The sequence below is a fragment of the Phoca vitulina genome, unplaced genomic scaffold (assembly GCF_004348235.1).
Source record: "Phoca vitulina isolate PV1807 unplaced genomic scaffold, GSC_HSeal_1.0 scaffold27, whole genome shotgun sequence".
NCBI classification, from domain to species: domain Eukaryota; kingdom Metazoa; phylum Chordata; class Mammalia; order Carnivora; family Phocidae; genus Phoca; species Phoca vitulina.
The window spans coordinates 20,334,123-20,361,680 of NW_022589730.1; the positions used below are offsets into that span (position 1 = coordinate 20,334,123).

At 35.6% G+C, this 27,558-nt stretch overlaps 1 protein-coding gene across 3 annotated transcripts; it reads right to left on the minus strand.

Annotated features, from left to right (window-relative positions):
* Window positions 1–2,337: 2,337 nt before the first annotated feature.
* Window positions 2,338–27,454, minus strand: CUNH18orf54 (chromosome unknown C18orf54 homolog). Of its 3 annotated transcripts, none has more exons than XM_032422803.1 (9): window positions 27,264–27,454; window positions 26,520–26,615; window positions 24,531–24,856; window positions 22,671–23,456; window positions 22,199–22,349; window positions 18,889–18,991; window positions 12,837–12,968; window positions 11,057–11,127; window positions 2,338–4,324 (listed from the first exon to the last, which is right to left on the minus strand). In XM_032422803.1, exons 3-9 carry the CDS (start codon window positions 24,811–24,813, stop codon window positions 4,252–4,254), a joined length of 1,599 nt encoding a protein of 532 aa, XP_032278694.1. In that variant the 5' UTR covers window positions 24,814–24,856; window positions 26,520–26,615; window positions 27,264–27,454; the 3' UTR covers window positions 2,338–4,251. The 3 variants fall into 3 exon arrangements, with proteins under 3 accessions (XP_032278694.1, XP_032278695.1, XP_032278696.1); XM_032422805.1 differs by lacking the exon at window positions 2,338–4,324 and adding an exon at window positions 9,699–10,325; XM_032422804.1 differs by lacking the exon at window positions 27,264–27,454 and having other exon boundaries at window positions 26,520–26,810.
* Between the last annotated feature and the right edge of the window lie 104 nt (window positions 27,455–27,558).

The window sequence follows — 27,558 nt, forward strand, 5'->3', positions numbered from 1 at the left end:
TAAAGGAGATAAAAATCAATCCTCTAACTTTTGAGACATTTTCTCCTCTGGAGATACAATGTGGTAAAGAGACACTGTTCAATACAAGAACAAGAAATATAACAGCTAAATGAGTGATGGGTAAGGAAAAAGGAAAGCCAACCTATCAAGTCTGGAAAAAAATGTTAGAATATGTGGAAAAGAAAGTACAACATTCGGTCAGAACTTTAAATAAATGATAGAGTAAGCTTAACATAACCAGAATGAAAGAAAACTGTTTCAAGTATAGGAAATAATATGCACAAAGGTGAGAATATACGTAGAAAGTCTGGGAGAATATGAGTAAAGCAATTTAACCGCAGCAAATTTCTGAAATAAATTAGTAATGTTATAGTGGTGGTATTACAACAGTGTCTTGCAAAGACCAGTCAGCCTGTCTTCAGTGCAAGGGCTGAAAGTGAGGGGAAGGAATGCTTAAGGCTGAAATAGGTTATTAGGAGGCAAACAGGCTCCTCTTAGTTAAGGTAATGAAGGATGGATAGAAGCTGTTGTATTTGTTATATTGTTAGAAAAGTTGCTACATTGTGAGAAAAGCTGTTAATACAAGTTTGGTCTAGAGTTAAGGACAATGCAGAACAAACTGGGAGGGTAAAAAGCAAAGATATCTTTGCTCAAAAAAGGAAAATGATCTTAGTCACAGGTGAAAATAAAGAAGAAATAAAACAGAGAAATAGGAAAGGAGTAATTTCAAATGTCATGGGGAAAAAAATGTAACAATATAACCTGAATATATGTTCAGGTTTAGGCCTAGTTTTGCACCAATCATTATATGATAGGCACTACAACCCAACAGGACACATAACCATGTATAAAACATCCAGTTGATACATGGAATAGAATGATACAATCTTTCACATTTGAAGAAACTTCAGTTGCTCAGAAATTATCAATTTTATTTGCCTTTTGCTTCTTTTGTCTCTTTTCACGATACTTGCCTTTTAGCAAGTTCACTCTTCATAGCCACCGAATAGGTTTTGAGACACAGTTAACAGGAAAGATGAAACAAAAATTCAAATCCATAAGTGATTCCATGTATTCAAAACATAAGGGGGAAAATATTGTCATGATTTATCTTAAAAAAAAAATTTTTGTCAGAACTGTATGTAATTTAATAAGATGTTATCCTAAACATTAAATATAACACCAAAAAAAAAAAATCCACATTTATAAATTTCAACAAGAAATAACAAAACTAGAGAGACATATAACCCAAACAAACCCAAGATAGTGTTCCTTGATTTGGTCAGAAATCTCTATGAAGCTGGTATGTGCTAACACAGAAATACTGAAAGTAAAGTTCCTACTGATAATAAAGAACATACAGTTGAGTTTTGAGTCTTCATATACTCATCACACCTTTATCCTTTGATCTCAAAAAATTTTGGAATTAGGTTTGTTAAATTTTTTTCATACTTAACTAAAAATTTGAAATGTCTTTTTAAAATTCCTTTTCTACCTAATACTTTTAAATAAACCTAAAAGGGGTTGATAAAAATTTATATTCTCACTGCAATTTTTAAAACCTTTAATTGTTACCATTGTCTGCTTTTAATTTCCAACTCAGCAGTCTCAATACTGTGGTCACCCTTTTACCCCTGGAAAACTCAAAATAAAAAATACTGAAATAGGGGTGCCTGGGTGGCTTAGTCGGTTAAGCGTCTGCCTTCAGCTCAGGTCATGATCTCAGGGTCCTAGGATCGAGCCCCACATCGGGCTCTCTGCTCCTTGGGAGCCTGCTTCTCCCTCTCCCACTCCCCCTGCTTGTGTTCCCTCTCGCTGTCTCTGTCAAATAAATAAATAAAATCTTAAAAAAAAAAATACTGAAATATTTAACATGTAATTAAATCAATTCTTTAGACAATTTCATGAACATTTATCATTTAGATTTTTCTTAGTTGAGGGGTGCCTGGGTGGCTCAGTCGTTAAGTGTCTGCCTTCGGCTCAGGTCATGATCCCAGGGTCCTGGGATCAAGCTGCATTGGGCTCTCTGCTCAGCGGGAAGCCTGCTTCTCCCTCTCCCACTCCCCCCTGCTTGTGTTCCCTCTCTCACTCTCTCTCTGTCAAATAAATAAATAAAATCTTTAAAAAAATTTTTTTTCTTAGTTGACTCTCATACATTTCTTTTATTAAAAAGTTGGAATTAATCGGGCGCCTGGGTGGCTCAGTTGGTTAAGCGACTGCCTTCGGCTCAGGTCATGATCCTGGAGTCCCTGGATCGAGTCCCGCATCGGGCTCCCTGCTCGGCGAGGAGCCTGCTTCTCCCTCTAACCCTCCCCCCTCTCATGTACTCTCTCTCTCTCTCATTCTCGCTCTCTCAAATAAATAAATAAATCTTTAAAAAAAAAAAGTTGGAATTAATCGTTTCAATAAAGTTAATTCCCTTTTTAGGTAAATGACTAAGCTTCCATATTTAACACAAAAGGAAAATACTCCTTTAATAAGTATAATCAAGTTTCTTAAAATATTAGCTATAATATAAAAATTTAGAAGGGTTATCTTATTTAGCATTGGAGATACTTTCTTGCAAATGACAGCACTAACCAAATCAGTGCTGTTCAGTCATTATAGCATAATACCTTTGGAAATACTTTTTAGGCATACTAAATACTAAGTCTGATCAACATATATGCAATTAGAAGTTTATTATCTGATGTATTCACCTTCTCTGCTTTCTATAGAATTTGTGTAACAGTGGATTTGGCTAAGCCTGGAACATGATCAACCCAGATCCACCTCGTGTTCACCTACTTAAAATCTGCATTTTTAACAGCCACCCATACTTTCATCATCAAAGTAATACTTTGATTATATGCAAACTATATGTTTTGAAGCAGAAGACAATATCAGAAAATAGAATGTTGGTAGCAGAAATAATGGAGTAAACAAAACAAACTTAATGGCGAGTGACCCTCAAACTGGGCAAAAACAATTGTATGGTGGTAACTCTGACTCAGTGGCCAAGAAAAAAAATGACACGGTTCACTCTATAGTTTTTGACATGTAAGTTCTATAGCAAAGCTCTTCCATAGTGCTTTAAACTTGAGGGAAAAAAAAAGTCTTCAACACAATGTACTTAGAAACTCCTATTTGACAGTAAAGCTACCTAGCAAAGATGCTGCGATTTGGGCAGTGTTAATTTGTACTGTTTGTATACAAACACTCATGTTCTTTCATTTCATCAGGCTTTTAAAATATGCTTTATGATTTAATTCCTAGTTTTGTTGGTAAAGATGCCTTCTTGTTTATTAGAAGTTTACTTGGTAGAAAATGCAAAATTATATAGCTCTGTTGAGTTCCAGCTAGAGACAAACTTTACAGATTGCTTTAAAGAAAGTTCAGCTCTTACAAAATAGCTTTATAATACAGAGTTGCTTTTGGATTTTCCACATTCATTTTAAGTTTACTTAACAAATTACATACAGCGATTGGTCATTGATCTCATAATTTTTACTAGTTTGAGCTAACCTCAAAACTAAAATTTGGGAAATAATATCAAAATATTAAATTATCAAATATACTCCCAAAAAAATGTTTTGTAAACTGTCAAGTGATATCAAGATTATCTTACACAGAATCAAAATCAAAGCATTAATTAAATGAGTTTTTCTCTTGGATTTCACAACATAAAACATTCCTTTTAGCACTGTATCATCCCATTATTAAATTAATGTTATCTGCAAATACAACATATCTTAAATATTTATAAAAATTAAAAGCAACATACTTCTATATGGATAAGATACAGCATAACAATTTTGATATTCCCCTAGCCTACTTAAATGTAGATGCTAATTGTATCAAAATGTCTACTTAAGAGATTTTGGATAGAAACCAGGAAGAGTTTCTTAATAATCTAGAACTAGATGATAAAATGGTGAGGACGCTCAAGAAGACTAAGTGCACGTAAGCTTCAATAACGGACATCATCCATCTTTGAATACTGGACATTTGCCGGCCTGAAAACCAAAGTCAGACTGTAGGACACAGTATGGGTCCTTCCAGTTCACATTCTGGTATTTTGGCATTAAATGAGGATAGGTCACAAAACCTATGCACATTTTCAAGTTTGTTTTTTAAAAAATATATAATACTTGAACCAATCACAGAATAATGTATGGCTTATAATTTCTTTGTCAGTTTAAGCAACAGGAATAAAAATACATCTTTGTTCTGTGATGACCATTTATTGGGTGGACCGTTTTATTTTCCTCTTCACATTTTCGGCGACTGTTTCCCACTGGTATCATCAACCAGGTCTCTCAGGCGGGATAAATGGTGCAAAGCCCTTCATTAAAAAGTATAAAACACATTATAAACCAATATTAAGGACTGAACAGACAATGCAGACAGCAACAAATGGTGATTACGTTGTTTATTAACTTCAAAATTAGTATATGAGACATGAATTTATAGAGTAAGTGTCAAATATTTAGAATTTTTCTTTATAAAACCTTGAGATCTGAATAACTGAGGGCTAAAATAATTCATTTAAATTTTATAAAAATTTACTTTAAAAAATATATTTTTGACATTCACGGGATTTTTTTTTTTGAAAGTCTGCCACAAAGTTTAATAATAATAGGTTTTATTTGTGTCACACTTAACAAAACATTTTTTTATGTCATTATCACAATAGCTCTGTGAAATTATACCTTTTCTTTTGGAATACTGTTTATATCATTTAAGAAAAAAGTACATTAAGATGTACATTGAGAATAGCTAAAATAGCACTGAAGGATCAGTTACAGTTGAGGAAAACTCATTTTTATTGAGGATAAGGGGAAACAAATGACAATTATGTGGTATTAAACAAACAACCTGATTTTTTCTCTAAAATAAAGCTAAGATTATAGGTCAGGTCTCAGTGGAGAAAATTTAATCACCCCTCAAACAAACCAAGAAAAAAGAGGCCCTTAACTTTCCAGTCTTCCTCTAAAAATACTCTTCCTTTTTCCTTTCCCCTATTACTCATTCAGATCCTCAAAGACCACCCAGAAAATGTCAGTTAATCAACCATTTTTCAGATCTCTGATAAATAATAGACCAACAAAAACAAATAATGTAACAATTATGATGCGCAGTAATCTGTTAGTAATCTCTAAATTGAGTTGAAAGGTGGTGACTACAATACCCTATTTTTACGGTCTCTAACACAGGTTTGGTAAATTTATATTAAATAAAATACATTTTCCACTTGACCCAGGATATGAAGATGGAAGAAACTAGTACTGTTAATTACTGCATTCTATCTATTTCCCTGTACTCTACTTCTTGGACACTTACTCAAATGTAATAAGAATCTGGATTTTGCCACCCTTTTGGCAACTTCAATTAATTTTTGAGATTCTCATCTTCATTAACTAAATGACAATAAATCACCCAAAGTTACTATGCAATCAGAGGTAAAATTAATTAGACTCTATCATTTCTATATCCTATAGTAATATCTCTTTACCTAAAAAATCACTTTCTTTCTAGAGACACACATTTATGAGAAAGAAGATAATCTATGAATATACTTTGGACTTAGATCTATCTTTTTCTTTTCAGGCTTATTATTTAGCAACCTATGATTCAAAAGAGGAGCACCTGGCTGGTTCAGTCAGTGGAGCGTGAGACTCTTGATCTTGGGGTTGTGAGTTCAAATCCCACACTGGGTATAGAGAGTGCTTAAAAATAAAATCTTAAAAAAAGGAAGGAAGGAAGGAAGCAGGGAAGGTGGAAAGGAGAGAAGAAAGGGAGGGAGGGGCAAGCAGCTAGCGTCTTATCTTGCTGTTTACAATTCTGAGGGCCACAGATCCCTTGGATTTAGATGGTTGACTAAATTGGATGCGGGGAAAAAATCCTCATCTTTATTTACACTAAATGCTACCTGTAAATTAGCATTTCCTTCCATTATGAGTGTAAGCAACAGACCAAAATCGGTGACCTCATATGCCACAGAAATTAGAGATATTTTTCTATCACACTGTAGTCATTGCAGGTATCTCAGAAGAGTTTTGATATTCACTGCTACTTAAAAATTACAATAGTTATATATAATAGTTACAAAATTACATCAATTATTAACCCCATTGCTAAAACATATGCATTCTAAGTCTTTCTGCTTACAGTCCAAAAGTTCATATGACATCACTGGTGACCCAGACATTGATGCTTTCCAATATTCCCTTTCTCTGTTTGCTGATCAACATGTGAAAGGTAAATAAAAGACCACAGCATGGTTTAATGCTTTTATTCAAGTTATGTAAAAGGCCTTCATATAATATGTTTTCACAAAATGAATTTTAACTTACCTGTATTTTAAATGTCTTATTTAAATGCATTAACAAAGAAGCACATATTACTAATTAGAAATTTATTCTAACATTTTCATAACTATAACTCAATATAACTGGCTTCCTTTCTAGTCCTAGTTCATGTCTTTAAAAAACAATGTTAGGGAGAAAGGAGAATGATGGGAAGGAAAGGGAGGGGTATAGTATTATGGGAATGAAAAAAAAAGCTAAGCAGAAATATGAAATCTTCAGTCCCCCTACACAATCAGCTAGCAGTTCCTTTCATTTAACTTTTATCTGCCCGGCTAAGAATAAGACAATCAATCTACTTAGAGAAGAGGCTATCAAAAGTGATTTGCTCTTATGTGTAGGGACAAGCGCAGAATAAAATTATAGAAGGAAATTATTCCTGAGTTTCTTCTCCAAAAAGGTGAAAAAGCAAGCTAATGGGGAAAATATCAATTTAAGAGTTATGTTACATACAACACTGAATAGTCAATTCACCTTAAAAATTGAAATAAAAAAGCTCATGTCTTATTATGAAAAAGGATCTATCAGTGAGCATAAATAAATAGAAATCAACCCACAGGGCGCCTGGGTGGCTCAGTTGGTTAAGCAACTGCCCTCGGCTCAGGTCATGATTCTGGGGTCCCGGGATCGAGTCCCACATCGGGCTCCCTGCTCAGCGGGGAGTCTGCTTCTCTCTGACCCTCCCCGTCTCATGCTCTCTGTCTCCCATTCTCTCTCTCAGATAATAAAATCTTAAAAAAAAAAAGAAATCAACCCACAGAAACTCAGTAACAGACTGATTATATGAAGGCAATTTAACTATATTTTTAACTTACTGATATCTTGCATCTGGTTTCCTATTAGTACTGCTATATTGGCTGTTCTTAAATACTGTTTACCGGCCTATATTCAGCCTAGTATCCAGCAACAACTGAACAAACTGCCGACCACTCCCTAGGTTTTAGTAGAGTACATTAGAATAAAAGAAAGATCTTTGCTCTAGGATCATGTTTTGCAAATCTGAGAGGTAATTCTGTCTATTTCTAGTATAGAATGAAGACCAGAAAATTGAGCAAGAAAAGAGAACTGAGAAACAGGACAACTTTCTAGCTATCATTAAGTCTTCACAGCATGGCCTTTAGTACTGAGAACTATAAAATCTTACACATCCATTTCCAAATTGTATATAAAACAACAAATTCCAAAGCCAATACAAATTATTTTTGGATGACTGATGATTTTGCAATCATCTCCTACTGCTCACCTTTATAGCATATGAGCAACATACTATTGCTCATTCTTCACAGCCAGCCTGGGCAGAGTAGCTGGTGGCTTACATGACATACAAGATTCTAGAAAAGGCCCCTGCTCAAAAACTACAATTTTTTCATTTGCCAAGATGACAAATTTCTCTTATGGATGTTTTAGTTAATAAGTTTTTATTGAGTTACTATTATGTAAATACATAAGACAAAGCTAAAGCATTATAGGGATACAAAACAATTACAATTTAGATTCCTACTAAAAGCAAAATCCCTCTGAAAAAAATAACATTTTAAGCTACTCAATCATTTATACTTCAGGTCTAATGAGTCTTCCCAGAGAGCAGTTATTTCTAATGGAAGAATATAAGAAAACTGAGTGTCCAACAGAGTAAACAGAACCATACTAAGAGCTTGGCATTTCCTAAGGCTAAGGAAAGACATTTTAAAACTGGTTAGCAATCAAACTGTTAAAAACAAAAACTGTTATTTGAGGGGTGGGGAGAGACATAATAGGACTTTTCATCCCAGGAAAGGTCATTAAAGCACCCAAGGTACAATCTGCAACTTTTGAAGAAGCTGAGTCTGTTTATTTTGAATCATGAAAAGATGACTATAAACCTAACCAGAACAATTTGAATTTCAAATTGTCCTTAAAATAATCTACAGATTAAAAATAATGAAAACATGTACTCACACATTTTTAAAAGTTTAAACTTACTTCATAACAGTACAAATGCCTTACTGATAATACCTTTGAAATGTAAGTAAAAGCCAAATTAAGACTGCCCAGATAATCCAACAGAACCAACAGCTAAAAGCCATCTAACAAAACATGAATCTTACTCTCTGAAAATGGCATTCTACATGTAGGCAAGATTATTGGTTGTCCAAGCTAGAAAAAAGTTACTACTATGAAAAAAAATTCTTTTAGCTAATAGTAAAAGCACCTATAATATCAATTTTTATGGTCATTTAATTACTTACAGCCCAGTGTTCATCTTCACCAAGAAAAACATCTTCCAGGCTATGTACTTTAACTCAGAAAACACATTTAAGTCTGTGACACAAGTTCAATATAAATGCTTTTAAGAAGGGTGCCTGGGAAAAATGGACAGGGAAAGAAACAACAAATGTTGGAGAGGTTGTGGAGAAAGGGGAACCCTCTTACACTGTTGGTGGGAATGCAACTTGGTACAGCCACTTTGGAAAACAGTGTGGAGGTTCCTCAAAAATTTAAAAATAGAGCTACCCTATGACCCAGCAATTGCACTACTGGGTATTTACCCCAAAGACACAGATGTAGTGAAAAGAAGGGCCATATGCACCCCAATGTTCATAGCAGCAATGTCCGCAATAACCAAACTGTGGGAAGAGCCGAGATGCCCTTCAACAGATGAATGGATAAAGAAGATGTGGTCCATATATACAATGGAATATTACTCAGCCATCAGAAAGGATGAATACCCAACTTTTACATCAACATGGATGGGACTGAAGGAGATTATGCTAAGTGAAGTAAGTCAAGCAGAGAAAGTCAATTATCATATGGTTTCACTTATTTGTGGAACATAAGGAATAGCATGGAGGACATTAGGAGAAGGAAGGGAAAAATGGGTGGGGGGAATTGGAGGGAGAGATGAACCATGAGAGACTTGGACTCTGAGAAACAAACAGGGTTTTAGAGGGGAGGGGGGGGGATTGGTTAGCCCAGTGATGGGTATTAAGGAGGGCACGTACTGCATGGAGCACTGGGTGTTATATGAAAACAATGGATCGTGGATCACCACATCAAAAACCAATGATGTATTGTATGGTGAGTAACATAACATAATAAAATCAAAAAAAAAAAAAAAGAAGGGCGCCTGGGTGGCTCAGTCAGTTAAGCATCTGCCTTCGGCTCAGATCATGATACCAGGGTCCTGGGATCAAGGCCCAAGTTGGGCTCCCTGCTCAGCAGGGAGTCTGCTTCTCCCTCTCCCTCTGACCCTCCCCCCTGCTTGTGCTTTCTCATGGTTTCTCCTGCTCTCTCTCTCTCTCTCAAATAAATAAAATCTTTTTTAAAAATTTGTTTAAATAAATAAATAAATAAATGCTTTTAAGAAACACGAAAAGCTTGAGGTCATCTACTTTAAATTTTAAAGCAGAATGAGGTCTTTATTCCTAGACAACCAATTGAGGCCCTGCACTAGCCTAAATGGATAATGTACCACTATCATTAATAAGAGGAGTGTTAGGAACACAGGCTATAGAATCAGACTATCTGGTTTGAATCCCACTGCTACCTCTCACTAGCTATGTGACCTTGGACAAGTTACCTTATTACTTGATCTTTATTACCTGATCTGAATTATGAAAATAATGATAGTACTTAACCTCATAGGGTTATAAAGATCACATGAATTACATTCCAAAGCACTAAGAACACTGACACTTGGTAAGTGTTCAATAAATGTTAGTTATTATCATTATTCACTGACTCCTACTGGATAGGAACACTATACCCAAGTACTATGGCAGGCTATAAAGAAAGAGGCATTATTTGTACCCAGGACATTATAAGTAGAGGGGGAAAAATCATACATACATATATTTTTAAACCATGGAAACAAAAAAATATGTGTGTGTGTATACACACACATACACATACATATCATGGCAATTAGAGTCCTAAGTTTACATGTCTAGTGTTTCACTTTTCCACCACTTCCTTAGAAAACCAAATCCTCAGCAAATTCTGAAAGGACAAAAGGTAGACAATATTTGTTTAGCCCCACTTATAGCCAAGTGAAATGATGTCAGTAAAGTAAAAAATTTCAATCTTAGCATGTCCTAAAGTTCAGTATTCCATCTTCTGAGGGTACTTCATATTCACACAACAAAACCCATAAATAAAGACGATTCCCTCTGCCAATACCATGACCATAGGAAACATTTGTATTCATCTCCACATTTTTACTTAAGATAATGTAACTAAGGAAATAGCAGATTAATGTTAACACCTTTATGGCATTTAGACCTATTTTTATATCCAGGACATTATGTCCACTTTAGGTTTCTGTGGAGATACGTCAAATAATGACACATTTATGATTATTATATTTATTCTAGAGGGAATACATAAAAACACATTTCATGAACAAGTTGTTCTTCCATGATATCCATACCAATACTATCTCAAATTGTTGCTATTAGTCGGAAATGAAAAGAGAATCTCTTTAAGCCACTACATCCATTATACTTAGGTGTCTAAGGTTATCTCATTAGGTCCTAAGAACATTTTAATAGAAAATAACTCAAGTTTAAGAGAAAACTTCAGGATTAAACATTGTTCCATGAAGCTTAAATATACCAAGTATATCTATTCTTAGAACTACTTAATTCCTCCTATAATCTTCTGATTTCAAAGGAAAGGCTAAAATGGATTTGTATCCATAATATATTCAGAAATTAGTAGGGAATACTTACTTTTGAAGTGACCTAGTAATAGGAACCATACTTTCCTTCAACTGTAATTTAGAGAAATTATCTTCTGAAACCTATTAAAAACACCAAATATAACAAGTTATTGAAAATATTATGTAACTATAAACTTAAATACTATTTAATATGTGAATAATAAGAACAATAAAAAATATTGTCTGCATTTCCAAGGAAATAATTCTAGCAAATAATTTTCAGTGAAGCATTACATATTTTCTCTTTATTCTAGGGGTGCCTGGGTGGCTCAGTCAGTTAAGCGTCCACCTTCGGCTCAGGTCATGATCCCAGGGTCCTGGGATCAAGCCCTATGTTGGGCTCCCTGCTCAGTGGGGAGCCTGCTTCTCCCTCTCCCACTGCCCCCCTCCCTGCTTGTGCTCTCTCTCTCTCTGTCAAATAAATAAATAAATAAAATCTTTTTAAAAATAAATAAATATTTTCTCTTTATTCTAAAATTATAACTACTTAGATTCATCTTTCATGTACACTTTTTTTTTTTTAAAGATTTTTTTATTTATTCATTTGAGACACAGAGATACAGAGAGAGAGAGAGAGCATGAGCAGGGGGAGAAGCAGAGGGAGGGGGAGAAGCAGACTCCCCGCGGAGCAGGGAGCCCGATGCAGGGCTCAATCCCAGGCCCCTGGGATCATGACCTGAGCCGAAGGCAGATGCCCAACCATCTGAGCCACCCAGGCACCCTTTCATGTACACTTCTAAATGTATGTCCAATAAAAATAAAACCTTGACTTGAAATTATAACTGTAAGAACAAGGTTATGTCTCAATGATGTCTAAAAAAGGATGGAATACACTCTATATGTTAATGTAATAATCATTAAAATGTATAGACAAGAATTAAGTAATACAGTTCCTAAGAGCTGATCCATTCATATGTAATTAAAACTGAATTTCATAAAGCTCTACTGAATAAGAATTAAAAAAACCAATGACAATAAAAATATTTATTAAGTATTTACCAGCTATTTTTTATCAGGTGTCAAGTACTATATAATAAGTACTTCACAGAGTTTATCTCAATTTATCTTCTCAACCTCATTTTACAAAAGAGGAAGCTGAAACTAAAGAGGTTAAGTGATTTGTACAAATATTGCACTTGCTAGTTAAGTGGCAGAATTAGAATTTAAAATTGGATTTAGGAGAATATAAACTCTCTGTAAACACTATACTACTGTGAAGAAAATTCAATCCCTACAGAACAGTAGCCCAAAGTACTAAGAGATTTCCAAGTTCCTAGGAAATACACAAAAACATAATGGTTTTAAAATAAAATTTTACATCAGCTATAAGAAGAGCCAAACTCATGGTAACCAAACAAAATTTCAGAAGACAAAGGTTATGTGGAGAAGTCTAAGGTTGAAAAGGTTTTCCAGGCCTCCCCAAATATAAATACAAAAAGTTGGATTATACCGATAATTTTATAGGGCATTAAAAAACAACTCCTACAATCCTTCCATATTACAGTTGTAATGTTGGTAGATCTAAATAAGATGTTGTATTTACAACCATAAACTAAATAGAACAACCCATTCAGGGGTACACACAACTACAGAAATCTAATAGTATTATAATTAAGTTAATTTCTGAAAAAAATAACAATTAGCACAACTCTACAACATGTGTTATGTGGCATGCTTATTAACATATAACTATAGTGGTCAAGCTGAAAAAGATCTAGGAAGAAATCATATCTTCAGAGATCTCAATTCACATTCATAGATCTCAATTCATAAATCAAGTCTGTGCTTACTTGCTTAATCTCTTCTTTCAGTTCTGCTGTTTTATTCTGATTAAAACTTTCTTGTACTGCTTGAAGATTAAATAACATTTGTTTCAGTGCTTCAACAGGACCATGATGTTTCCCTCCAGAAAGGGTACAGCTCTGAGGTTAAAACAGATGAAACCAAGCAATTCAGGGAGGAAAAAGTTGTTATTTTTTATTATTTTCCCCCAATATAAAATTAGTGCAAAAATTCAAACCGTACAATCAATAATGTGTCTTGAAAAATCAAAATTGTAACTCAACACCTCCCCTTACCCAGTCCCCAGATGAAGTTACTTACAGACAACCATTATTAAAGTGAGGCAATATTCTTTCTAGTCTCTGCTCTTTTCAAATGAACAGTACACCTTCACATTTGCAATACATTCATTTATACATTTAAAATCATAGATTTTTGAGAACTGACAAGCTCAGGTAGGCCAACATGCTCTTTTTGGGTACGTAAATGAAGCTGGTTATCGCGGAACAGTGACTAGAATTTCAAATATGGCATTCTCTAAACACTTTTAAGTATGTTTTCACAAAGAGAATGCTAGTTTTTCACTTATTCATTGGCCACACATTCCTTGCTACCTGAAAAACACGCATACCTCAATTATCACTGATCTTACTTGCATTCAAGGAGGGCAACAGCACTAGATAAGGTGGTCAGGATTCTTTTAAGAGAATCTATAAGGGATATTTTTAAACTTCTTTTTTAAAGTCTTCTTACCAAACTCTTATTTTTACATCTTCCATATTACATACATCTTCAATATTATGTTATACATATTTCACCAGAATTTTAAAAATAAAGAAAAATAAACAGGGCTTAAGGATCCAATTAGCCTTGGGGCACTTGGATGGCTCAATTGGTTGAGCATTCAACTCTTGTTTTTGGCTCAGGTCATGATCTCTGGGTCATGGGATGGAGCCCTGCGTCAGGGAGTCAGCTTGGGATTCTCTTCCTTCCCTCTCCCTCTGCCCCTCCCTTCCTCCCTCCCCCTCTCTCTCTCAAATAAAAATAAATAAATCTTTAAAAAAAAAAAAAGGATCCAATTAGCCTTATACTCCTGACTCTTGACTCTTGTGGACAGCACCTGAAGCATTATCTCTAAATTACCTCCATCCAGCCACTGACTTAGAAGAATTTCTGGCTGCCTGATGCCAACCATAAGGGTTACAAAAGCCTGCCTCTGGAGTGAATTTTTCATGCAAACTAGTGATCAGAGTTCCAAAAAGAAAACTACGAGAAACAGATTATATGAACTGTTTGTGCCATTCACTAATGAATATTTAATAAATGTTGGTATGTCTGATAGAATTTGTCCTGAGACTCATCATTAAAACGTGGTAATGAGGGCACCTGGGTGGCTCAGTTGGTTAAGCGACTGCCTTCAGCTCAGGTCATGATCCTGGAGTCCCAGGATCGAATCCCGCATCAGGCTCCCTGCTCAGTGGGGAGTCTGCTTCTTCCTCTGACTCTACCCCCTCTTGTGCTCTCTCTCTCTCACTCTCTCTCTCAAATAAATAAAATTAAAAAAAAATAAAAATAAAACCTGGTAGTGAATGTCTTGGAGTATATCTTTTTATATAGCTCTCTCAGAACTATAGTAATGTTTCACATATTAAAAAAACAAATAATTTAAACCAAATAGGATGTGGTTTAAACTCTATACAATAAAAGTGAACCACCTAACAGAATTACAATTGAACAATATGACCACAATGAAAGGTGTTGGGAAGAAATAATTAACCAAGGTAACTTTGGAAAGCAGTACTCTGACTGGATATTGTAAGGCTAAGATAAAAAGAACTATACATAAATAATGTGATCTAGGGGCGCCTGGGTGGCTCAGTCGTTAAGCGTCTGCCTTCGGCTTAGGTCATGATCCCAGGGTCCTGGGATCGAGCCCCGCATCTGGCTCCCTGCTCAGCGGGAAGCCTGCTTCTCCCTCTCCCACTCTCCCTGCTTGTGTTCCTGCTCTCGCTGTGTCTCTCTCTGTCAAATAAATAAATAAAATCTTTAAAATAAAGAAAGAAAGAAAGAAAGAAAGAAAGAAAGAAAGAAAGAAAGTGATCTAGTTAGTAAATTTGTTTCTTACAGGCATATGGATTAACAATTGCCAAAGTATGTGTATGCTAAGAATGCACGAATAGTTAAGGGATTATGGATAATAGACGGGATTCTCACCAGTGGAAAGAAGTCACAAATAAGGAACAGGAAAGGCTAAAACAAACCCTGAAGGACTGGACTGGAGTCAGAGGTATCAGTATGAACTCATGATTTTATACATACATATAAAATATACAGATATAGAAATATAGATGTGCATGTGTGGATTAGTAAACATACATGTTTCGTAGATCTGCCTGCTGAGAAAGTCTAGAATGAATAACATCCCAGTAGCAATAAGCACAACTAGTGCCCAGATCTTCATTTCTAAATGCCATTTTCCAGTTAAAAAAACATGGCCCCACAGAGAAGTGCTCCAAAAAAGGATGAGGACATGTCAAAAGGACACAGGGCCAACCTGAAGGAACTCCTTATGGCCAAAACTGGAACAATTTGAGCAACAAAGTAACAACATTGTATTAAAAACTTACAATATCTATTTATGAGTCCCTATCGATATAAATAATTTAATTAATATATGGGGAGGAGAAGGAACAGTTCTTCATTCTACAAGATTTCAATTAAAAGAAAAGAAGATCCACCAATGGATGCTAAAATTAGTGAAATTTTGAGTCTATTTGCACAGTGTCAAAGTATCTCCCCATATTTATTAATTACAAGGGGAAACTGTAATTTTACTAAAGGGAGAGACAGTAGACACTATAGTGTTCAAGGTTAACATCACAAGTATTAACATATTATAATTTCATATATATTATTATATTAACACATTGTTATGGACTGAATGTTTGTGTCCCCCTAAAATTCTTATGTTGAAGCCTAATCCCAATGTGATGGTATCTGGAGAAAGGACTTTTGTGAGGTAATTAGGTCACAAGGGTGGAGCCCTCATGAATGGGATTAGTGCCGTCCTAAGAAGAAACACAAGAGAGCTTGCTTCTTCCCTGTTCTCTGGCATGGGAGATCTTATGGAGAAGATGGCCATCTGCAAACTAGGAAGCAGGACCTCACTAGAACCTTGATCTTGGACTTCTCACCCTCCATAACTGTAAGAAATAAATGTTTGTTGTTTAAGCCACCAGGTCTATGGCATATTTATTACAGTAGCCCAACTAAGACACATATCAGTAAATCAATGATATCAATATATCGTGAACCCTCTGGTATGATGCACTGAGAAGGGCATAGCATGATTTCTGTCACATTCTTGCCAAAACCATAACCTCATTCTAATCATGAGATAACTTCAGACAAACCCAAATTGAGGAACTATCTACAAAATAACCAACCGACCAGTACTCTTTAAAAAGTGTCAAGGTCATGACAGACAAGGATAGACTGAGGAATTGTCACAGACTGAAGTAGATTAAAGAGACATGACAACTAAACACAATGTTGGACCCTGGAACAGGACATTGGTAGAAAAACTAGTGAAATCAGAGTAAGGTCTGTAGTTTAGGTAACAGAATTGTACCTATCTTAATTCCTTGTTTGTGATCACTACAGTATGGTATGTGAGATGATAACATTAGGGAAGCTGAAAGAAGGGTGATAAGAACCTTCTTTACATCTAAAATTATTAAAAACAAAACAGGGGTGCCTGGGTGGCTCAGTCGTTAAGCGTCTGCCTTCGGCTCAGGTCATGATCCCAGGGTCCTGGGATTGAGCCTCACAATGGGCTCCCTGCTCAGCGGGGAGTCTGCTTCTCCCTCTCCCACTCCCCCTGCTTGTGTTCCCTCTCTCGTTGACTCTCTCTCTCTGTCAAATAAATAAATAAAAATCTTTAAAAAACAAAAACAAAACAAAACAACCTGGTAGTGTAGTGAGATTGTGTGTGTACTGGCAGGGGAAAAGGGACCAGTTGGTTAGTATTTAACACTCATCCATCTCAAACTTAAAAGAACCTCTGCAAATTTATTCCTCTACCAGTGCTCTTTACCTAAGTAAATGCCACCACCCAATCTTTTAGCTGCTTGACTCAAACATCTTGGATTCATTCTCTGAATTGTATCTCCATCCTACTAGGTCTACCTTCAAAATACATGCTAAAGTCTACCCATTTCTGACTACCTCCAATGTACCCACACTATGCCAATCCTATCCAGAAAGACTACAGAAGTTTCCTAACTGGGTTCCCTGCTCCTTCACCAGCTCCTTCTAAGTCTGTGCTCCACACAGCTGCCATTTTTTATTTTAAAATGTAGATCTGATCACTTCATTCCTCCACTCAAAACCCTCCAGTGACTTCTCATCTCACCTAAATAAAACAAAATCTTCATTCCATCACTTACAAGACCCTACATGATCTGGTTCCTGGTTACCGCTCCATCTTACCTCTTACCATCCTTTCCCTTGTTCATTCTGATCGAGCTACCCTAATGGACTCTAATATTCTTTGAATGTGCCAAATACAATTCTGCCTTGCGGTTTCTGCACTTACTATTACCTCTACATGTAAAGTTATTTCCCCATGTATATTTGGCTTATTCACTCATTTTAGATTTTTGCTCAAATATCAGCTCATTAAAGGTCATTCTTAACTACCCTAGCTAAAATTATACCCTTATTTTTCTATCCCAACTAATTTTTCTTCACAACATTTACAGTATTCCCTTATATATCACATACAATATTTTTGTTTAGTTTTCTCTCTAACTGGAATAAAAAATACAAGACACAAGGATTTCTTCTCTCTTATTCACTACTAGGGATACAGTTCCTAAAAAAAGTGCTTACTATTGAAATATTTGCCAAAAAAATATTTGATAGGGGTGCCTGGGTGGCTCAGTCGTTAAGCATCTGCCTTCGGCTCAGGTCATGATCCCAGGGTCCTGGGATCGAGCCCCGCATCTGGCTCCCTGCTCTGCGGGAAGCCTGCTTCTCCCTCTCCCACTCCCCCTACTTGTCTTCCCTCTCTCACTGTTTCTCTCTGTCAAATAAATAAAATCTTTAAAAAAAAATTTTTTTTTGATAATTAAGCTTCACTTACCCAATATCTGCTATAGTATCTTACACAAAGTTCTAAGGTCAAACATATTCTGACAGCTTCTACTTTCTCTAGTATATTTCACAGAAGGAGTTCACTTTATTAAATTTTCAGCTAATCTTTGAGTGTTTAACCTCTCAAATCTTCCATATTTCAAGACCCCAAAAGTATGATTTCAATATTTAACAGCCATGGCTATATTTCTATGTCAAATGATATATAATTTCTTATGTGCACATATACATATTTATACTTTATTTTAGGGTTACTTGCAAGATGCACATATGCTGATTTTGTAAAATTGGATAATAATTTTCCTATTTTCCTAAATTAAAGAGATTTATCATTTTCTCTTAGAAACACAACTCTCAATAATCAACCACTGTATGGGAAAATATAACTTACTCTATAATGATATGCTTTATATATTGCCCCAAAAAACAAAACAAAAAAACCATGATAATTTAAGCTCTCTGTAGAGTTCAATCCCAGGTCCCTCTACTTTAGAATACTAAAACAAAATTATCAATAATTCTAGGAGCGATGGTTTAATGCACTTGTGTTGAAAAAGCAGGAATTTGGGTGCCTAGGTGGCTCAGATGGTTAAGCATCTGCCTTCGGCTCAGGTCATGATCTTCAGATCCTGGGATCAAGCCCCATGTCGGGCTCCCAGCTCAGCGGGGAGTCTGCTTCTCCCTCTCCCTCTGCCTTTTCCCCTGCTTGTATTCCCTGTCTCTCTCTCTTCCTCAAATAAATAAATCTTTAAAAAAGAAAAAAGAAAAAAAAAAGAGGGAATTCGAATGAGTTTTTCTTTTTTAACATCTTAGAAATTAAAATCTGTGTATTAGTCATAAATCCTCTTTTAGTAAGTTAAAAAATCCTCTTTTAGTAAGTTAAAAAGATTTAACTTCACCCACCTGATTATCATTATTTAAAAAATCTTCAAGGAATCCTTTAGCACACTTTGCCCTTGAAGTTTGTTGAGGACTATCATCAGAATTAACAGGAACAGGAGATTTGCTAAATAGGATTTAAGGATACAAGATAGTAATTAAGTTCCCAATTCATAAAACTTAGTGTATAACTGGTTATCATTTAAACAAAAATAGTCACCAAGAAACAACCATTATAGATATGATTCATATTGATTTTGCTTTGTAATTCCCTCATCTTCTCTCTAAACTGATACCAGAATCTAACCTTCCCTATCTCCTTGTTTCTCCTTTAAAGCTTTAAGGAAAAACTATGAAGAAAGTAAAAACATTAGTCTTTAACTAAATAAATAAGCCTTCAACTACAGGCTATACTCCAAAATCTTGTTTGTTTGAAATAAGCAGTACATTTTTCCAAATAGACATGGTTTGTCACCCAATGATAGTTAAAAACCCCCACAAATACATGAGTTTCTACTGGAATGGCAGTTACATGCTCTTCCATGTCAAAGCAATAGGACTTGCCCTCCAGAACTGGCATTAACAAAGAGGACAGATTACAGTGGGGAAAAGATCAATTTTGAAATTAAAATTCCGGAGTTCCAATCCCAACCCCACTCACTATGTGATTATATGTAATTTATTTATCTAAATTTCAGTTTTACATTTGTAGTCCCACTTATCTTACAGAAGTACTGCATAAATTAACTCTATGTACCTGGAACATGTAATAGATGCTCAATAAATATTAGTTTATTTCTCGATGTTTCTTTTCTTTTTTTTTTTTTTTAAAGATTTTATTTATTTATTTGACAGAGAGAGACACAGCGAGAGACGGGAACACAAGCAGGGGGAGTGGAAGAGGGAGAAGCAGGCTTCCCGCGGAGCAGGGAGCCCAAAGTGGGGCTCGATCCCAGGACCCTGGGATCAGGACCCGAACTGAAGGCAGATGCTTAATGACTGAGCCACTCAGGCGCCCCTATTTCTTGATGTTTCAAGGTATAGTAGAGCAAAGGGCAACCCAAGCAAGTCAGAATTTTCCCAAAACAAATTCTATTAGTCACAGAGAATAAATAAAATCATTCTCTCTCTTATTCATATGTCAATATAAAATATGTTTCTAGGGACGCCTGGGTGGCTCAGTCAGTTAAACGTCTGCCTTTGGCTCAGGTCATGATCCCAGGGTCCTGGGATGGAGTCTCACATAGGACTCCTTGCTCAGCAGGGAGCCTGCTCTCTCTCTCTGCTTGCCGCTCCCCCTGCTTGTGTGTGCTCGCTCTCTCGCTCTCTGACAAATAATCTTTTAAAAAAATAAAAAATAAAAAAAAATAAAATGTGTTTCTAACTCAAGTGCTCAGATATCTAAGAATCTTTCTCTAACATTTAAATGTCACAATTCTAATTTTTCTTAGTAATTAACAGTACCTCATTATTGACTCATTTGATTTGTAACTTACTATGAGCTTTTCTTGCTCCCAAGTAGTCTTTTTGCCCATTCTTTACCAAAAGAGTTTGCACATCCATCCACTACCATCAAAAAGCATTTACCAGATTACTGAAGATAAGTGTGGGGTACATAGGGATTCATTATACTATTTTTCTACTTTTGTATTTCTTTGAAATTTTCCATTATAAAAATGTTAAATAAACAAACAAAAAAAGTAATTATCTGACTGTGATTGTGTTCTACCTTCTAGTACACTACCTTGAGTACTTCCTAGTCAATTTTTGTTTTGATGATAGATTGACAATAAGTTGTCAACATCACACTGAGGTCAGGTCTAATTCCTTCTCCTCACAGTCCATCATTCATTTTATGTACAAACATACCCATCATAATATGAATTCAATCTTCCAGAAGCCAACTTCTATACACAAGGTACTGGGCCAAACCAATGATTGTAATAATCATACAAGCGTAAATTATATTATCTAATCACATAATACACTACATGCATTCAAAAATTTTACTCTTAAATACCTCTTATACTATCTGCTCACCCATTTCGGTTGCAAGTGAAAGTATTATAGTTATGGTACTTCACAAAGACCAACTGACAAGAAAATACGAAATTAGAAAATAAGTTTAAGAATTAAGTGAGCTAGTTATTAACCCAAGTTTTAAAAAATAAAGATACTATTGAACCAACAATTGAGAAATGAAGCTAAATATGGGAAAAAAATATTCTGGATAATCATCACCACTATTAACAGTTACAACAGAGCTCATCAAAAGTCAGAAATTGTTCTAAGTACCTTGTATATATCTTCTAATCAAACGAATTCTCACAGCAACCCCAAGTAGAAGAAGAACTTATATAAGGTCTTATACAAGGTAGAAGTAACTTGTACATAGTAGAATTTGTACAAAGCAGTAGTAATTTGTAAAAAGCAGAAGTATAACTTGTACAAGGTGTCAGCAAAGAAGTCACAGGGCTGGGATTCCTAACCAGAATTATATTCAGTGTCCATGTTCAAAAAAATAAGATGTTCAACTGAGAAGTGATAAAAAAAAATGGATACAGGAATTAACAGACTCTGTCTATAACAGACCACAACAGACTAAAAGTTTAGACAACAGAAGATGATAAATTTTCAGAGCCTAAGGCAGGATATAGGGTTACCAAGAATGCATTTCTGATGAGTTCAGATGTAATAATATCCCTAAGGAAAAAAGCTTTCCTACCTAAGCTTAATTCTTACTCCACACTCACATTCATAGGTTTCTAGGTAAACACTATTTAAATTATTCTGAGAAGCTATGTCATAGGAAGAAGGTTAAGCACACAAATGAAAATAATCTTAGAAACTACAAAAATTTATACCACAGACCATACAAAAATTGCACCACTGTTTAAGGAAAATAACTAAGAGAAAGTAAAATGTAAATGAAAAGAAATGGATAACTGCATAGCTCCATATATGGAGAGAATATAGAAGGAGAAAAAACTTAAAGCAAAAAGAAAATAACAAGAATTTTATATCCTCAAACTGCAAAATAGTTGCTTTGGGCTATGATTCTTCATATTAAACATAAATCAGTATTTTATAGTGCAACACAAGAAACATGTAACAAAGGCGAAAGTTATAGAATGTGCCTAAGGTTATGAAACATTACACCATCTTGTAACAACTGAAAAATGCAATTTAAAGAAACAACACAAAGCAATGTTCTATACAACTAACGTCATTATCATTGTTAATTATCATTGAATTACTTAAAAAATAAATCAGCTGTTCACATGACATTTTTTATTTGGAAAACTAGGAAATTTTTCCATCGTAACTTACGTACAAAGTAACAGGAATATTTTCCCATGATCTTTCTGCTTCAAGTTTATCTAATGAACAAGGACTATCATCCTTCTTTGTAGACTTCGGTAACTCTTTAGTACAATGCTCTAGATTTCTCTTGGCCTTCAGGATAAGCAATTCAATTTTGTCACCTAATTTAAAAGATTAAATTAATTCAAGAGAAAAAATAAATACAAAGCACAGCAAAATCTCAAAGGCAACAAATAAGAATTCAGATAATTTGGAATATACACATAACTATAACAATAAACTTTTTTAATATGACATTTCAAAGAAGAAAAGGGGAGAAAAGACATTTCCTAGGCACAAAATGCTACGTAAATGAAGACCATAAGTGTTCAGAAGATTTATCATCTGATCATTACATCAAAAATATAGCATAAAAGCTCCTAGACATTAGGTCAAATTTACAGCACTTCCTTTGGTTCTTAAAAACAAAACAAAACAATTACCACTGAATGGCTTTTTGGTTTGTCCTGGGAGAACTGGATTCTCACACTGACATTGGCTATGTTCAGAATCACATTTATATTCATTAACTAATCCTTTATCATCACTCAAGGAGTCTGAAATGTTTGAGGGTTCAAAAGAATATTCAAAACTATCTAATTTATTCATAAGTCGAGAAGTTCTTTGTGCCTGGTAACTATGTCTAGGGGAACAATGATCTTCTTTAAATATTTTAGAAATCCTTTGACTATTTGTATCAGGTAGCAAGTCTTGATGGTGGAGCCAGACTGGGTATGTGAAATCAGGTAGACTAGTTATTCCTGAAACATTAAGGTCAGATTTCTGGCTAGTGAGCCATCTTGGATAATTCTTTTCAAGTTTGTGTTCTGAACTGTCTTTGAAAGACAACTTCTTGGAAAATGATAAAGATGGTTCAGAAACCCACTTATTAGTCTTATTCACAAGTTTTGTTTTTTTTAGCCTACCACGTTGCTTTCCATTTATATTTGTGTATACAACAGGAGTAACTAAGTTATCTTTGTACATGGGAGTGGAAGGTTCTTGAAAATTTTGATTCTTTTCAGTATCCGAGGAACTCAGTCTTCGAATGCATTTCTTGTTTTTCTTGCTAATTCGGTGACTTGATCCAATGCAAGTTAAAGAAAATGATCCATCTGCTGGAAGTTTTAATAGATCATCAGTTGTTAGGCTAATGGAGTCTATGTCATTAATAGTCTTTCTTCTACAGGATGAAGAGGAGCATTTTTTGGGATCAAGATTTTCAAAAGCTGAAAAACAAAGCATAGTTCTGTTTATTTTCCTATATTACATATAACAATACTTCATAATATTCAACAGTAAACAGAATTAAGAATTTAAGAATCATTTTTGCTGCTTCCCTTTATCTTCACTAAAACTTTGATTGAAAGTATAAAAGGTATAGGTAGATGAAATACAATGTGCTTTTTCCTCCCATCTCTCCAATTTACTTTAAGTTCTACACTTTTCTCCCAAACTCTTAAATTTTCGCTTTTCTTTAATTTACTGTTTCTTCAACTTTTTTCATCTAGACATACCTGATGCACTAATACACTCACATTAATATTGGTCACTCAACACTGGCTGCAATTTAGGAGAAAAATATGCTATTAAACTAGGTGGAAAAACAGTTCGCTTTCTGCCTACTAAACCTGCACCAGCATTAACACAAAGAGAACATCTGTTCTAATACTCTTCCGGAATACAATGCCCACATACTTCTAAGAGTTGAATGCAAATTTTTTCCATACTAGGGCCATTCCATAAGTACTTAGTAAAGTGTTACCTGGGTTATCAACAGATGCATTTTCCAAACTTGTCTTTGTGGAAGACTTATCAAGGAAAAACTCTTAACATCTTATATTATTGTCCCACAGAATACAGATCAGGAAGACTAATAGAATCTTATTCTGTCAATTGGGATTAATCAAGTATAAATTCAGAAAGACAAGTTTGTTTAAAGTCATTAAGCTAGTTAATGAAACCTAGAACCACCAAGTCAATGCTGTTTCCATTATGCTATAATAAAATGGCTTAAGGGTTTAGGATCAACCACCTGCTGTTATTAGTTACATTCATCACCTTCCCTCCAAGGTCACAAGAAGCTTTTAGCTGAAAATTCCTGAGATCCAGAGAATTACAGAATCATTTAAGAAAAATATCAAGACCTCAATATTATAAAGTCATTTTTACCCCAAAGGAACAACAACAAAAAAAAGTGTCTAGTTTTTCAAGGCTGCATCTCTCAAATGCTTTAAATCAGTAGACAAAATAAATAAATAAATATATAAATATATAAATATAAATAAAAAATAAAAGCATACCATTCTTTGGTTTATAAATATAGTTGGAGAATTCCGGCATATTAGCGGAACATCTTTCAATGTTAATCTTTCCAGTGCTTGCACCAGGATACATTTGGCTTAAATCAAAATCATCAATATAGGCCTGTAGAGCCTGAGATGCAGAACTATACAGTTTATCCTTATACTGAAAAGAGCCATCAGAGTTAGAGGAATTACTACCACTCAGGCTGCAGCTTGCTAACAGAGAAGATACTGAAGATTGCCGAGAACAAACTCTGTGTTTTGTAATTGATTTTGCCATGGCTTCCTCAAAATGGCTTATTTCTATTCACTTCTCTTAAAAACTGTAATACAAAAACAACAGGTTACGGTTCCATTAAAAGGAATAACAGCCATACAGAGAGAAATTACTAAACATGTAAACTTTTTATAATCTTCTTTAAAGAATAAAATCCATTTCTATCATCCTTTTAAGGCAATGCACATTATAGATTTTCTATTATTGTAATTACTGTGAATTCCTTCATCATTGATTTAGAAACATTTATTGAGTACCTACTATGTTCCTGAAATTTTGTATACATAATTATCCGAGAATAGTACTTGGGGAAGAGTCCTCACTATTTTTAAGCCCTAAAAACTACTGAGGTACGGTCTTTCTTATGGGGACAGAGTCTATGACATCACAATACCTAACATTCTCCTATACAGAATATTTTTCATTTCATAAGCCTAATATCATGCATCACAGATAGTAGGTGCTCAATAAATTTTTAAAGGCATCAAATGAGGTATTAGAAACAAGAAGAAACAACAGAAAAGAATATCCACTTTCAATGTTGTAAATGCCAATATGTAACTTTAGCCAACCCTTTCCCCCAGGAAAACTCAAGAACAAAATAATTTACAATATTTAGTATAAAGAAATAAAGTACCAAGTTTACTGAGCTAGCAAAATGCTCTTTTCCTAAAACAACACTGCTAATCATTTTCTCACCATTTATGGCAGTATCCTTACCATTTCCACTTATGTTAAACAGATTCACCCTCTCTTTTAAAAGAGACTTAGATAATTGACAACATATTCATCTTACTGATTTTCCATTACTAAAACTGAGAGAATTCCTGTCTACCTTAAGATAGTAATAGGATCTACATTTGAAAAACTAAAAAATAACAAGACTTCAGTACATGATGTGACATTCTTTTAAAAAATTAAATAAGTGGAAATGGATCTTCTGTATTAAAAAATGAAAAATTAATGTTAATGTCTAGGACTTAATACACCCTATAATGTTATAAAGTTAATACGTTTAACTTTGGGCTATAATTTTGGGAATGTTTACGTTATAACAACTTTTAATGTAACTTTTAATGTAATCTTAGTAACTATCAAATTTGACTTTAAAATACTGAAAGTTTTCCATTTCAAGACAGAGTAAACATCTTCCTGCCTCAGCTTTAGAGCATGCACTGCCTTGGCAAGAGCTGCCAGCAGTCAGTGGAAGCAGCAGCAGAACACAGGATAACGGTTATTGAGCCTCTTTGACTTCCCTGAATGCTGTGATGTTGGTAAATCTCTGAAGAATGGCTAGACGAAGTCAGCTTTGCTCTTTCTTTACCCCTTTCACTAATGATGTCTAAATTTTCTCAAGTGAATAACTGCTTGACCAAACATTTTCTCCCTTATTCCAACACAGTACAGGTCACCAATCTTATTTTAAAAACAAAAACAAACCTCTAAAAGATAAAGCTGTTGGATTACAGTTCTCAGTAAGTGGGTAATAACATCTATTTTAATTCACAGGAGGCAGAAAGAAAATCCACAATGAATTTTTATTGTGGAAAGCTTCCAAAAGTATACAAAAGTAGAACGAATGGTTTAATAAAACCCTATGCACCCATCATCCTTCTTCAAACAATTACCAACATACCCCAACTTTTATCCACCCACTTCTCTCCACTTCCTCCATAGGATTATTTGGAAACAAATCCAATGCATCTTACCATTTCTTCCGTAAACACTTCCGTTCCTATCGCCAAAAGGAAATCCATCATTCCGAAGAATAAGATGTTAAACGAACGGCAAAAAATTTCAACTACCTTTGATTCAAAAACAGAATGTTCAGTGTTAAATAGACAATGGGTACAGCTCACAGGAAAGGAACAACTTCCTAGAAACAACAGCTCTGTGATTTATGTTTTGAAACCGAACATTTATTTGTTTATTCTACAACAGAAAAAGAATTAATGAAGCCGGAAAGCGAAGATCGCTGGCGCCCCTGCACGAGAGCATCTTTTCCCCACCCCCGCGTCGGGGTTCAGCCCTTCCGCCCTTACCTAGGAAACAGCCACCCTTCGGGATTGCAGCACCCCCGGCAGTAACAGACACAGGCTTCAGTTAGGTACTTCCACCCAGAAACCATTTATTAGGCAGCAAGCGTGGGCTCCCCCGTGGGCGGACGGAGTTCCTCCGAGGTGACAGCCCCTAAAGCCCAAGCCCCCTCCCGCCCCGCCCTCTTCAATTGACGCCTCGAGTCTCACAAGGCCCTCCGTCTCGTCCGGGACCCTCCCCCGCTCGGGAGCCTCCCGATAAAGATGTTCTCTTCCTACGGGGAATGTCCGCTCGCGCCTTCCCTCAGGAGACATCTTCCTCTTCCCTCCACGCCACTCTTTGTCTAGCCTTTCCCTCGGGCTGTCAAAGGATGGGGCGCCTCTTGAAAATACACCACCTTTTCCGGCCGAACTCACCGACCAAGCCTCCAAAAGAGACAAAAACGCACACGTCCACAACTCTCCACCAAAAGTCCGCGCCTGTTACCGGACGGAAGACGCGACAAAGCATCCCCGACCCGGACACGGCCCCGCCTCAGGCTCCGCTTGCTCGAAGCCTGCTCCGCCGTCACAGCGGAGCGCGACGCCCGCGCTCGCTTTCAAACTGATCCAACATGGCGCTGGCTTGCGGTGCGCATGCGTGGCGCTCGGCGCCTGGGGCAGCGGGGCGAGGGGCGGGGGCCGCCGGGGAAAGGGGGTGCCGCGGGGCGTT